We start from the raw sequence: 14313 nt of genomic DNA on the forward strand, positions 1-14313 counted from the left end.
TGCGTGACATCCACCCAGGAGCCTTCCACAGCCCATCACAGACAGCAGTCACCCCGTATACTGGGGGTATAACACCTTGTCCCAGGAAGGGAAAGTAACCAGCTCAAAAGAGTGAAGCCAAGGGCTTCCCTGGTGGCGCAGTGGTTGGGAATCCGCCTGCTAATTCAAGGGACACGGGTTCGAGCCCTGGTCCGGGAAGATCCCACATGCCGTGAGCAACTAAGCCCATGTGCCACAACTACTGAGCCTGTGTTCTAGAGTCCGCAAGCCACAGCTACTGAGCCAGTGTACTACAACTACTGAAGCCCACGCGCTCTAGGGCCCACGCTCTGCAACAAGAGAAGCCACCGCAATGAGAAGCCCACGCACCACAACGAAGTGTAGCTCCCGCTCACCGCAACTAGAGAAAGTCCGTGCGCAGCAACAAAGACCCAGAGCAGCCAATAAATAAACAAGACTTGAATTCAGATCTCCTGGAACCCACATGCCACATTCTTTCCCTGAGCATGCCTTGGGGCTGTGGTTCTCAGACTGTGCTGTGCGTGAGAATGGTCTGGGGAGTTTTAAAAAGTGCAGATTCCCAGGTCTGGAGTAGAGGCGAAAGATCTGCATTTTAATAGGGGCCCCAGGTAATTGTGAGAAAAGCACTGCCAGCAAACACCACAGACTGAGACACACACACACACACACACACACACACACACACACAGTGTGTGGGCACAGTGGACACGCATGCCAGCACAGGACAGAAGTAACGATAAAGGCAGATGCTAGCTTTGGGACGCAGCCTAGCTCCTTATGTGTTGTATGACCTTGGGTAGGTCTCTTAACCTCTCTAAACCTGTTTCTTCATATGTAAAATGAGGATAAGAAAAGATTCCACCTCATGGGGCTGTCTTAAGGCTGCACAGAAATAGTATGTGTAAAAGCTCTCAGTACAGGGCCTGGCATATAATAAACACTCAATAAATGGTGCTGTGATCATTGCCAGACTCAGTTCAGTGTGTTGAACGCCTCAGGGAAGGAACAGAATGCCAGGCATCAGGGGACCACAGCGAATAATTGAGCCAATAAGAGATGCCTGAAGGGTTGTACTAGAACCAGTGGGTAGAAGTAACAGGGACACAGATTTCTACTCCAAACAGGAAGAATTTTTTAACAGACTGGAGTTGCCCAATCATGAAACCAGCTGCCTAGTGGGCTGCCACTCAAGGATCCCAGCAAAAAAGATTAGATGCTCTCCAGGTGGAGATGCAGCTTTGGGGAAGGAAGCATAGGGATGGGGTAGCTCGATGATCTTGAAGGTGACTTTGGCCAGGTTCTACAGGTCAGCCCCTCTCCCTATCATGCTGGTTAATTAGTGCACTTGCACTTCCCTGATATTTGCAACCGTAACCACCAGGCATCCAAATGGGATGGGAAGAGATCAGTGGTAGACAGAAGGCCTTATATCTTCCGAATAATTCATGACAAGGAGGGGGATGGATGGGGCTGTCTTAAATCGGAGGCTTACAAACCCAGTGAAATCACATGCCTTGGAGAGTATGTGCATCTGTCTACTTTTCTCAAAAAGGCTGGTTAGGAGGGGCTGGTCCACACCAACTTTTGAGAGGAGAGGAAACTGAGTCACAAAGGGTCTGGGGCCCTCAGGCAGCAAGAAGGCCCAAGCTCCAGGATGCAGACTGGCAGCCCAAGGCTGTTGTCCTATGAGCCAGATGCTTTCCATGCCTAACCTCACAAAAGCCTCACCACATCCCCCTGGGGTGGGAACTTTGAGCTCAGAGAGGTTAGGAAACCTGCCCAAGGACACACAGCTAATGAACAGCAGGGCTGAGTTTTTCCGGGCTCCAAAGCCTGTGTTTGGTATGCTTTTAACTCTCAGGTGTACCGTCTTAGGTCAAGAAAACAGAAAGGCATTTGGCTTTGACATTGAGGGGAAATAAAGATGATCATTAAAAAGGATGATCCTCATACCACAAACCTGTGACAAGCTACCTGCCTATCCACCCTCAATCAAAATTAATTACCCCCCTAAGTAGCAAAAGAGGGCAGGAGAGGAGAGGCGCAGTTTCCATATGACTCAAGCCAGACAGCTCAAAAGAATAGACCGTTCAGGGCTTCCCTGGTGGCGCAGTGGTTGAGAGTCCACCTGCCGATGCAGGGGACACGGGTTCGTGCCCCGGTCCGGGAAGATCCCACATGCTGCGGAGTGGCTGGGCCCGTGAGCCATGGCCGCTGAGCCTGCACGTCCGGAGCCTGTGCTCCGCAACGGGAGAGGCCACAACAGTGAGAGGCCCGCGTACCGCAAAAAAAAAAAAAAAAAAAAAGAATAGACCGTTCAGAAACAAGAAAAGCCCACGGTGTTCCTACGAGGCTGGGGACTGGCACCTAGATGGCTTTGGTCCCTGTTCCCACTCTGCTTGCTCAAGATGTTTTCTGGAGGGTAGGGTTCCAGGCAGCCCAGGAAACAGAAAAGAGATCTCACTCCAATAACACCGCCCCCCTGAAAATTGAGGAGTGGCTACTGGTCGAACAAAACAACACCCAAAACTTGGGTGCCCCGGGGTGCCTGGCTCTGGCCACAGAGGAGTGGCTGCCCAAACATCAACCCCCAGGAGTAGATGAGGAAGGTCCGAGGTTTGGGGAGACAACTTGGAATTGTTAGGGTTGGGAGGCTGCAGAAAGCCCCCAGCCAACCCCCACCGGCTGCGAGCCCCAGCTGGGGCTGCCTTCCTTGTAACACCGCGCGGTTCTCTCCCAAGGACCCAGCTGTCTAGAGAGGCGCCCAGGAAAGTTTAAAGGGTCAACTCACCACGCAAAGATCCTCGCAGCATAGGGGGCTGTAGGGTAGAAGAGGGGTGGGTAAAGCAAAGTCGCAGCCCACTCCTCAGTCAGGCACCACTATACCACCCATCAGGGTCCCCAGGTCCCCTCGAACCCCGGATCCCTCTAGGACCCCCGCAAGACCCCGAGGCCCCCTCATACGGACTCGCGGGGGCCTAGCTCTTACCTCTACTCGCCAGCCTGGCCGCTGGGCTCTGCCATCCCAAAGGCACCGGAGCCCGAGCAGCACAGGGCCAGAGTCACGAGGCGGCGAGGTCGCGGGGCGCACGAAAGTTTCAGTAGCGCCAGCCAGGCGCAGCGGAGCGGAGCCGGCCAGGCAGGCGCTGGACCCCGCCAGGCAGGCGGCGGACCCCGCAGTAGCGCGCTCTGGCCGGCTCCGCGCCTCCGCCTGCGCCGCGGTGCTTGGGCTCCCGGGCTCCCCCGGCCACTCTGCCAGCCCAGCCCCGCCAATCGCAGGCCCCGGCACCCGCAGCTCCGCCCGCTGGGCCCGGACAGAGAGGAGGCGGGGAGGGGAGGGGAGGGAGCGCACCTGTTTGGCCAGTCGACCCCACTACTACCCGCGCCGGCCGGACTGGGCAGCGCAGATCCCCTCGGTTGACGGCACAGGCTCCTGGTCCCCTCTTTTGCCCCGGATCTGGGCCGGTCCACACGCCCACTCCCCTTCCCCGGCTCAGCTAGCTTGCTGAGCCCCTCTGTGTGGCCGGACTGCGCTCTTTTCCCGGGATTTCAAAGGTAAAATCCCAGCTTTAGCCCAGGGACTATGCAGATACCAGACTGAGGAGTGGGCTGCGACTCACCCCTCTTCCACTCCACACTCTCCTCTCCCGCAAGGATCTTCGCGCGTCCGGTGACCTCTTAAACTTTGCTGTGCGTCTCCCCTTGATCTCCACCCGCGGGGGCCGTGGGCTGATGCTAGGTCCAGAGCTCCGGGAGAGGACGGCGGTGGGGGGGGGGGGTCTGGGGGGCGTCACAGGGAGGGCACCTCCAGCCCTTCCATCAACAAATTCTCCACCCCATCTGGGTTCGGGCAAACATCTCCAGAATGCTTGCGATCCGTTTCAGCAGGTTCCCCTACTTCTCTTGGGGTCACAATCAAAATTAAAGCTGGACGATTTTACTGTCCCATAATCCAGATAGGAAGACTGAGGCCAAGGGCAGGCAAAGGCTTCTCAAAAGAGGTGGCGAGACTGCGACTTCTTGCGAACCAAAGATGAGCTTGCAGAGAGCGCCTGACTCTTCTCCCCAAGCCCTGCTTGGGTTCCGACGCCTGCGTTCACCTTCCTTCGGCCCCGCCCCCCCGCCACGGACCCAGGGTGGGGAAGGAGAAAGAGGCGCCAGCAAGTGCCTGGGAAAAGCGAGAGGCGCGCCGGCTGCGGCCCGGCCTTACCTCGGCAGTAAAGCGTGTCCTCGCAGAGCGCGCCGGCGGGAAGCCCCAGCAGCGGCAGGGAGGCCCAAGCGAGCGCGCGGGAGGCCGCGCCGCGGGCTCCCATGCCGGACGGCCTCGGCCGCTCCTCGGCCCGCGGGCCTTCCGCCCTCCGCGGCACTTGTGGGGACCACGCTGTGCCCGCGGCCTCGGTCTCGGTTTCGGGGGTGGGACGTGGGCCAGGCCCGGGGTGGGGACTCCCGGTGGGGTGGGACTGTCGCGGCCGGCTCCTGGCGAGCGTAGGTCGTGCTGGGCAGGACGCTATTTTTAGCAAGAGCTGCTCTCCCAGTTGGACGGACAGAACCAGTTAATTCGACAGTTCATGAAAGGCCTGCACTGGGAGCTCCCCGGAACGGCAGCCGCAGCGCTGCTGAAAGCTGATCCTTCGCATTCCTGCCTCGGGAGGCGGGAGGGCGGGAGGAAGCCTCTAATTCCTGAGGGAAGCCGGCATCCTCTCAAGGCAGCTCCTGGGTTCCAAGGGCACGCCCAGGACAGGGCTCTCTAGATGGACTCTGAAACCCGCGGGTTTTCCTCCTCCTGACCCCAGGCCTCAGACTTCCCACAAAATGCCCACCCGAGGTCCCACTCTCCCTACTGGTCTCCAGTACTGGGAAGAGCCCCCAGAAGTGGGATGTGGCACACACACTTCACTCAGGATCTACTTGCTGAAAGAAGGAAGGAAAAGTGAAAATTCTGCACCAGAAAAGCTGGAGGATCAGGTAGAGGTCTTCAGAGCCTAGGCAAAATGGGATGGACGGAAAGGTGGCTTCGAAATGCTACAAGAACACCTTCTGTCTGTGTGACCTTGGCAAATCATCTCACCTCCTCTGTGCCTCAATTTCCTCTTCTGCATAAGGGAGTCTCGGGAGCCCAAGAGACTGAGTGTGAGAAAGTCTTTGCAAACAAAAGCATGATGTGGATGTTCATGTAATGAGTGATGAGAGGGACACAAGGATGAATAAGACACGGATATGCTCTCAGGAAGCCACTAGCTCTTCTAATTCAAGGAGGTGCTAAGAGCCTAAAAAGGTACAACTTGACCGTATATTAGCCCAAGGATAGATAAATAGGCCAATGGGCTAGAACAGAGGCTGCAAAAATAGACCCACACATATATGGAAACTTCATACGCGGCAGAGGTGGTGCTGCAGGCCACTGGGGAAAGGGTGGACTTTTCTATAAATGTTCTTTTATGGAGCAATTGGATGTCCATGTTGAAAAAAAATGAGATGGAATCTCTACCTCACACCACGCATAAAACAAAATCAATTCCAGGTGGATTAAAGAAACTTAAATGCAAAAACTTTTTAATAGGGAAAGGTTTCTTAAAGACACAAAAGGCTTTTGAGCTTAAAGACTCAAACTATCAAGAAAAAGACTGATACATTTCATTAAAGAACATAACTCCTGTTTATCAAAAGAAGACATTTGGAACATGATATCCCAAACATACAAAGATCTACAAATCAATTTTCAAAAGAAAACTGGATCAAAAATATGAACAGGGGGGCTTCCCTGGTGGCGCAGTGGTTGAGAGTCCGCCTGCCGATGCAGGGGACACAGGTTCGTGCCCCGGTCCGGGAAGATCCCATGTGCCGCGGAGCGCCTGGGCCCGGCCCGTGAGCCATGGCCGCTGAGCCTGCGCGTCAGGAGCCTGTGCTCTGCAACGGGAGAGGCCACGACAGTGAGAGGCCCGCGTACCGCAAAAAAATTAAAAAAAAGAAATAAAAAATATAAACAGTCAATTCCAAGAAGGGGAAACATGAATGTCCAATAAACATATCAAAAGAGATTCAGCCTCACTCTTACTCAGGGAAGTGCAAAATAAAGCCAGAGGAAAGTGCATTTCACACCTGTGAGATCGGCAAAAAGCAAAGGGGAGGACGGCAGAAAGTGCTGGTGAAGGTGTAGAGCACAGAGGACGCTCATACGCTGCTGGTGGAGGAGAAATGGTACCGCCACTCTGGAGGACAATTTGACAGCATCTAGAAACGACGCACACACGCCAGTGACCCAGAGACTTGGCTTCTGGGATAAGTCTAGAGAACGTCTTGCTCATTGCAACCTCGTTATCCTAGTAAAGAATCTAAAACAGCCTCAATGTTTGTCAGCGGACGAAATGCATAAACAAATTGTGGATAGGGCAGTGAAAATCTATACTGCAGTGAAAATGACTAGAGATTCCTTATGAATCATTAGTGGGGGGGATGGGGAGTAAGTTGCAGAAGATCAAATTGTATGATATCATTCATGTAGATTTCTAAAACATGCAAAACAAAATGATACCCTATATTGCTAGGAATGCACATATGTGGTAAAGTGTAAGGAAACTTAGAGGAATGATAAAGAAATACACCATTCAGGAATTGTTTACTTCTGGGGGGAGAGGGAGATGTGAAGGATGATGGGAAAGGGTTTCCCTTAGATTGGTAAGGTTTTATTTCTTGACCTGAGTGGGAAGTACGTAAGTGTTTGACTTTTCAGAACATTTTTAAGGGTACAGAGCAAGCATGATGGTATAAAATATAAAGTCCCATAAAATCTACTCCTGCTCTGAACGTCAATGTCCTTATTTGAACGATGCAGTCATCGTATCTGTGAAGTGCTCAGCACAAAGCCTGACTCATGGTGAGGTTCTCAGTAAACCTTAAGAACACGAGTAGCCTGCTCCCCAGTCTCCACTGGGGCCCTTCATACCCTAGTCCCAGCCAGGTGAGAGTCCCCCACCAGAGCACCGTCATGCAACCAGGTCTCCCGAACCCCCAACCTCTGACATGCCTTCATAAACGGTTCACTCTTCCTGGAATGCCCAGTCCTCACCCGCTCTGCTGGACCAAGACCTGTTTCTCCTATTACGATCCAGCTCTGGCCCTGTGAGGTCTTCATCAACTCTCCCAGGCAGTGGGTTCCCACGGCACCCGCCCACCGCACTATCCTTGTTTATCACATTGCGGATTGTTGCACCTGGGTGCGATCCGTCTCCTCCCCGAGCTGACTGCGAACTCCTCCAGGTCACTAACCTTGTCTGAGCTACCACTGCATCCCCACCACCCAGCCTCAGGAAGGTTTGGTGAATGAATAAAGCGGGTAACTGGATCCAGATACTCAGAAACAAAAGAGGTCATGTCAGACTCTCAAAAGGAAAGCAATCCTGCTATATGGATTGGCTGCTTGGTCTTCATGGAGTGTTCTTGCAAGGTAATGTGACCTTTGGGTCAGAGAGACCTGGGTTCACATCTGGGCTGAGCCACTGGCCAGCTGTGTGACCTAGAGCGTGCTGTCACATCCCTCTGAGCTCAGTTTCTGTGTCTGCACAACCAGGACGTGACCAGGGCTGATTGCCAGGGGGTCTTGCGAGGATTCAGTGAGATAACAGAGGCAAAATGCATGGCCCCATTCTTGGAACAGGTAGCAATTATGTGAATATTGACCAAGAGGAAGATGATTTCAGGGGAGGGCGGAAGGAACCCAAGTGGGTTACTATGAAAGTTGTGCGGCTGGTGAAAGAAATGCCAGGGTGGGGTGTTGTCCAGTTCTGAACAAAAGCATGCACCTGGAGGCTAGCCCAGACTCTTCTGGAACAGTCAGAAATGTGCTCCGGGTCGGTGCTTCTCGTGGTCCTTCCTCCTGTCCTTTGTCCTACCTCTGGGTATGGGGCTGCACAGCACTTCAGGGCCACAGACCCTCCTCCCTGTCCCCCCACATTCACTCTGGCCCCCTCCAATCTGTTTTCACACGTAGCCCAGGGATCCCAATCTGGACCCGTCTTTTCCTTGCCAACTTCCATCTGTAGGGGCGACAGACCCTGTGGCACCATCCCCAGGGACGCATCCGAGGTGATTTACCAAATGCGTCTGCGCTCTGTATGCAAAACCCACATATGTCCACTGTCGGGAGCTTCCATCAAGGCAAAGTACAGGCTGGCAAATTGCTTATAGTCCAGACTCTGCAAGATGAGTGGGCCGGTGTCACACGTTGTACAAGCAAACAGATATACGAAGTCGACAGGGCTATGTGGTCACCGGAAAAGAACAATACTGGGCGCTTCATGGGTTCGGATGAGATTTTCTGAACTAATGAGCCAATCCTCTTTGATCCAGATCGCACTGGACAATGTAATGTTATCCTGGTGACATGGACGTTAGCCACTGTTGGCGCTTTGTCCCATGAAAACGGGCATGCAAGGCAGGAATCCCATCCAGCTTAAGGTCGGCCATCTCAGTGCTTCTCAGGAAGGTCACTGATGACCTCCTTGGTGGTAACACCAAAGGACACCCGTGCACCTTGATGTCACCTGGCTTCTTGGCCATACTTCACCCCTGGAAAATCTCTGGTGCCTTCTATCTCACCATCCTCTCCCAGTTTTTCTCCTAGTTCTTTGGTCACGTTGCCCTCTCCTTGGCTACCTCATTTTACTCTATCGGGCTACAAAAGCTGGAGTTTGAGATTGTCTGCATCCCTTTTATCCTTCCAGACTCTCTCTGTGGGCAACTTCAACTGCATCCAGACCCATGGCTTCAACTGCTGTCCTTGTGCTGGTGATTCTCCAATGGTTATTTCCAGGCTGGTCCAGACACTGGCTGTCATCTTTTGCCTGAACTTCAATAAAGAACTGAGCTGGCTCTCTGCATCCACCTGGCCCTCTCCCCGTTGCCCCCTGTCTCCTCCTTGTGGGGTTTTCAAAGCTCAGATCCAATCCTATTCCGTCTACCCCTACTGGAAAGCTTTCAGTGGTTTCTTGTTACCTTCATGTGGCCTACCAGACCCTGGGTGGTCTGACCCCTGCCCACCCCTCCAGCCTCCTTCCTTGCCATCTCCCCTCTCCCCTCTCCGCCTTCAGCCCCCCAGCCAGCTTCCAGGTCCCCAAATATGCAACGCTCCTTCCCATTACACAGCCTTTCCACACGAGACTCCCCTCTCTGGACCACATTCCTCTGTCCCCTCCCATCCTTGCCTCAGTTACTTCTTCCCCTGGCAGCTTCAATGCCACGTCCTTAGGGAAGCCTTTTCGGGTTTTGCACACTACACATCCAGGGTGTTTATTGAAGTTGGCGACTGTACCTTTACTGTGTGACCACCGGATGAGCGTGTTGCCCTCCCAGGTCTGGACGTCCCTGAGCACAGGGATCACGCCCAGTTTCATTCATTGTTGTATCTCTCCCCACCCCCAGCAAAGGCCTCAGCCCATAGTAGGTGCTCCAGGTATGTTTGTCGAATGAATGAGCGAAGCCGAGTCTGCTCGCACACCTCCAGTGCTGGGCTCTGTTCATCATTGTTGGACACTGTCCGTTGCCAGAAGTTTCTACATCTCTGCACATTGGTACGTACACAAGTGCGGGGTGCTTTGCCAGGTGCTTCGCGTGTTCTCTCGCTTAATACTCACAGCCACCTCTGAGCATGCTCAGAGAGTTTAAGCAACTGGCAGAACATCACGGGGCACGCGAATACAGAGCCTGTCCTCAAACCCGCGTCTGTTTGGCTGCAAATCCTGGGCTCTATAGCCTATAAGGCCACACCACCGTTTTATAGTCGTACAAACTAATCAATGACTTAATCGCTTCTTCGGGCCCTCACCCGATGACGGAAGTGAGATTCAAAACCACAGCGACTGAGGTATCATAGAATGAACACCCAGGCCCACAGGCCCCCCCGGGCAGGGGTGACGTGAGAGGAGGCAGAGGGAAGGGAGTGAAGCTCCGATCCAGTGTGTGCAGGACCCTGAGGGTCACGGAGGATAAACAGTAAAACGTGTAAACCTCACTTCCAGCTCAGAGGTGTCCGAGAATCAATTACGCAGAGAGAATGCAGCTGCGCTCAGACACTGTGAATTACACTGGGCAGGACGATGCTCCGGTTCCCAGGACAGGCCTCTCTGAGGAGCCACAGCCCAGCCTGACTTTAATCAGTCCCCGATGCTTCGATACTGCCTTTATAGTTTCTCTCACACTGCCACCACCCGTACCCCCCGCCAGGTGCCCTCGGCTTCCCTGAGTGCTAGAGTCCGTGTCACTGGGACTCCCTCTGTGCCAGGCTCTGGACTTGGTGCTAGGGGCGCAGATAAACAGAAGAGTGGGCCGCTCACGTGCGCAGAGGGAGACATGAGGAACGACACTGCCCGGGGCCCGTGGGGCACCCCTGGGCGCCAACCCCGTGCGCTCCTGACGCAGGCTGCTGGGTGGCTTTGGGGTCCCTGATGCCAGCCTTGTGGGCCAGAGGGGCACCTCCAGGAAAGTCATCCGAGGAGATGATTTCTGAGTGTGTCTTGAAGGAGCAGAGAGAAGTTAGCCAGGCGGAGAGGAAACAGCCCCTTCCAAAGCGTGACAGCGTGAAACAGCCCAGCCCAGCGTGCTCGGGGATTCCGATCAAGCAGCTGGGAGACAGGGGCAGGAGGAAAAGGGAGCTGGGCCAGGAGGAGCCCCGAATGCCATGCCCAGGAGCGGGGACTGCAGGCAAGCTCCTGGGAGGTCTTAAGTAAGGGAGGGACAGCCAAAGCTTGAGTTTTACAAAAATCCCTTTATCTGGAAGAAGAAGATGGGTTCGTTTGTTTGTTTTTCTTTTTGCCACACCATGTGGCATGTGGGATCTTAGTTCCCCGACCAGGGATCGAACCCGCGCCCTCTACGTTGGAAGCTTGGAGTCTTAACCACTGGACCGCCGGGGAAATGCCTTTTTTTCTTCTTCCTTGAAGGTGGGTTTAAAGGGCACAGACTGGAGGCTACGAAGCGCACAGTCAGAGGAGGGGGGTGACTGTGAGTGAGGAAGGGGAACAGACAGCTCTTCAGAGAGACTTGGCTGGAAGGAAGACGAGAGATTGGGTGGTCGCCTGAGGGGAATGCTTTGGGTTAGGGTGGGGTTGGACGCTGTGATTTGCAGCCCACATCCCCGATTCCAGAATAGAGGACTCACTCCCCAGATGTGGGAAGGCTGCTGCAAGATGGCCCCCAGCTGTCAGCCCTCTTTGGGGATGTCCTCTGCGGAAGTAAGCCACCATACTGGAGGTGACACCCCCTTCCCGGGTGTCCTTCCCTCCTGCCTAGTGGGCGGTCAGCCCAAGGACATAAAGTCCCAGTCCCTTGACACCACTCAGGACAGCTCTAGAGGGCCACGCCTGCGCTCCGCCTTCCCAGGCCCTACACAGGGGGGCTGAGACCTGCACTTAGACTGTGTGCAGCTCAGCTTCTTCTGCTCCCTGCCCTGCCCTTCCCTGCCCTGCTATAGGTGTCGAGCCGTCCAGCAGGCCCTGGTGGACCTCTTGCACCCCAATACGTTCTCCTGCTGCCTGGAGAACCCACCCTGTGCCTGGTGGGAATGACCCAGGAGAGAGTGTGACCTTGAAGCCGTCAGTGAGAGAGGTAAGCCACTCTCTAGGGAGCAGGCAAGGTCTTAGGAGCAGCGGAGGGGCCAGCCCCTCCTGAGACGGAAGCAGAAATTGGAGGCAATTTGGGGTGGGGAGGGCGTCAGGATCTAGAGAGAGTCCTGGCCTTAACTTATGCAGCCAGAAGTAAGGTTCGCTGCTGAGAGGAAAGCTATGTAGTAGAACAATTACCTAAGAAAGTAACAACGGTAGTGTGAGATAAATGTTGCCACAACAGTAGTCAGGAGTGCAGGGCCTCAAAGGGTGGATAGGAGTTCGCCAGGCTGCGTGCCAAGTGGGGAAAGTCATATCAGGAAGAGGAAACAGCTGGTGCCCAGAACCCAGCTGGGGATGCTGTGGGAGGCTGGGGTAGGATTGCCAGATGAAATACAAGATAGCCAATTAAATGTAAGTTTCAAATAAACAATGAATAATTTTTTAGTCTGTGTCCTATGCTATATTGGGGACATACTTATACTCAAAAATTGTACGTTATTTACCTCATCCCCTTCTGGCCCCCTCCCTGCCAGCAGCCTACTAAGGGGTCCCCCATACTGTGGCCCAGGCACTGCTCAGATTCTATCTTATCCCTCCCTTGCTCAAACACCTGCAGTGGCTCCCCATTGTCCAAACCCTCAACTGGTCATTTGAAGCTCTCTATTGTCTGATCTTCAGCCACTCTCCCAACCTCATCTCCCATCCTTGAACACCCCCAGCCCTTTAATCTCCCACCTCTGGGATTTTTGCTCAGCTGTTTCCTCCATCTACAATTCCCTCCTTCATGTCCATGCTTCCAGGAAGCCCCCCAGATCCCTCTGGGTGAATGGAAGTGGTCATCTCCTTTGATCAGTAGCAGTAGCACCTTGGGTGAGTCATTGCTCATCTCTGAGCTTCCGTTTCCTTGTCTCTGAAATGAGGACAATACTGCCTTTCTTAGGTGTCTGACGGGACAAGAGACCATGTTCAGAAGACACCAGACACACTCTTGAATGTTGCCCATGTCTAGATCAGTGCCAGGCACCCAGTGGGCCCAGAGGCACATTTGCTGAATTGAATTGACACAAAGGTCCTGAGCTTTCATTGTTTAACTTGGAATTATCATGCCCACCAGTGGAACTTAGACAAAGTCAATTTCTTATATGAAGATGATCTGAAAAGAGATAAATAATGAAGCCACTGCAATTCTGATTGTATAATGGGTTTCCCTCCCAGTCGACAAGGAACCAAACCAGCTCCCCAAGAAAGGACCCGTTTTGGAACCAAGCATGGCGCCCAGCCTCTCCAGCTCACAGCGGGTAATATTCGCCACACATGTTTCTGTCTCAAGCCCTCCCAATCCCAGACCACAATAGGTGATTTCCTATAGCCATTAGCATAATTAGCTGACTGTGACGCTACAGAGATGTGATTAGATGAGCCTGTGATTTTTGCACAGTTATTTGTCTCAAGTAAGTCACCTGAAGTTCATCTGCCATCAGGATTCATGGCTGCATTCTGTAATCGCAGGGAATTATTTTGCTAATAACAGAGGTACCTTGATCTAATTTAATTTGAATGCCAGGAGGTACCCTCCCAGAATAATCAGCTCCAGGGCAATTCCAGTTTCCAGGTTTGTTACGTTCTGGAGAGAAGACTCAATTCAAGGAGGCTGAAGTTACTTCTTTATCACCCAAAGTCATCTAGGGGTGAAATGGAATCCTGCCTCTGCGTGCTTGCAGAAAAATGCGGGGAGAGGTCCAGAGATAGGGAGCCGGGGAGAGAGGGTGGCTCCCAGCCAAGAGGAACCACTGGAAGACATCACTTATGGATGAGGACAGGTCTGAATTAGGACCACAAGGCATTCCCTGGGAGAACCCGAATTTTCCTTGCATTCATTATCTCATTCGCTCTTTTATCCCATTTCTGGGACCTCTCTGCAAGACCTATGCTGTTATTTGAGTACAAATATTGATAACAAACCCTTAGGCAGCCCTGTTCTAGGTGCTTTACACGTATTAACTCATTACGTCCCGTGAGGCAGATGGGTGCTACTATTATTCCCATTCTATGGATGGGAAAGCTGAGGCAGAGAGGTTACGAAACTTGCCTCAAGTCACCCCGCTAGTAAGGGACATAACTGGGATTTGTTTTTTTTTTTTTTTTTTTTGCGGTACGCGGGCCTCTCACTGCTGTGGCCTCTCCCGTTGCGGAGCACAGGCTCCGGACGCGCAGGCTCAGCGGCCATGGCTCACGGTCCCAGCCGCTCCGCGGCATGTGGGATCTTCCCGGACCAGGGCACGAACCCACGTCCCCTGCATCGGCAGGCAGACCCTCAACGACTGCGCCACCAGGGAAGCCCCGTAACTGGGATTTGAACCTTAGACTGTGAACTTCCTCAAGTTCACGTACAAGGAAGAATCTGAGCCCGCCAGGAATTGTTCAGCCGCTGCTCTGTGCTCTCCTTTTTACCCCGCACAACAACTCTGGTACGGGGGTGTTGTGAGTCCCATTTTGTTGAGGAAGAAACTGAGTCTCAAGAGGGGGTTGATTTGACCAAGGTCAACACAGTAAGTGCAAGAGCTGGGGCTTGAACCTGAGATTCTGATTCTATACCTGGTGCTACTCTGGCTAAAGTCAGGACGTCACAGTGTCTTTGAACAGCTCCAAAAGCAGGTTGGGTATAATGTAATTACAGTAAGTGCACAGCGACCAG

At 53.4% G+C, this 14313-nt stretch overlaps 1 protein-coding gene across 4 annotated transcripts in view; it reads right to left on the bottom strand.

The window, feature by feature from the left end:
* The window catches only part of DAB2IP (DAB2 interacting protein), a 194977-nt gene that overhangs the window by 166154 nt on the left and 14510 nt on the right, over positions 1 to 14313 (bottom strand). Inside the window, exon 1 of one of the 4 annotated variants that reach the window (XM_060154435.1) lies at positions 4232 to 4580. The exons of 1 other annotated variant lie outside the window; for it this stretch is intronic. In XM_060154435.1, the coding sequence (XP_060010418.1) occupies positions 4232 to 4334 (103 nt within the window). In that variant the 5' untranslated portion in view covers positions 4335 to 4580. Of the gene's footprint in view, positions 1 to 3010; positions 3245 to 3641; positions 3757 to 4231; positions 4581 to 14313 lie in introns of those variants that run through there. 2 more of the 4 variants (XM_060154445.1, XM_060154444.1) reach the window with 2 other exon arrangements.

The sequence above is a fragment of the Lagenorhynchus albirostris genome, chromosome 7 (genome assembly GCF_949774975.1).
Source record: "Lagenorhynchus albirostris chromosome 7, mLagAlb1.1, whole genome shotgun sequence".
In the NCBI taxonomy this organism is placed as follows: domain Eukaryota; kingdom Metazoa; phylum Chordata; class Mammalia; order Artiodactyla; family Delphinidae; genus Lagenorhynchus; species Lagenorhynchus albirostris.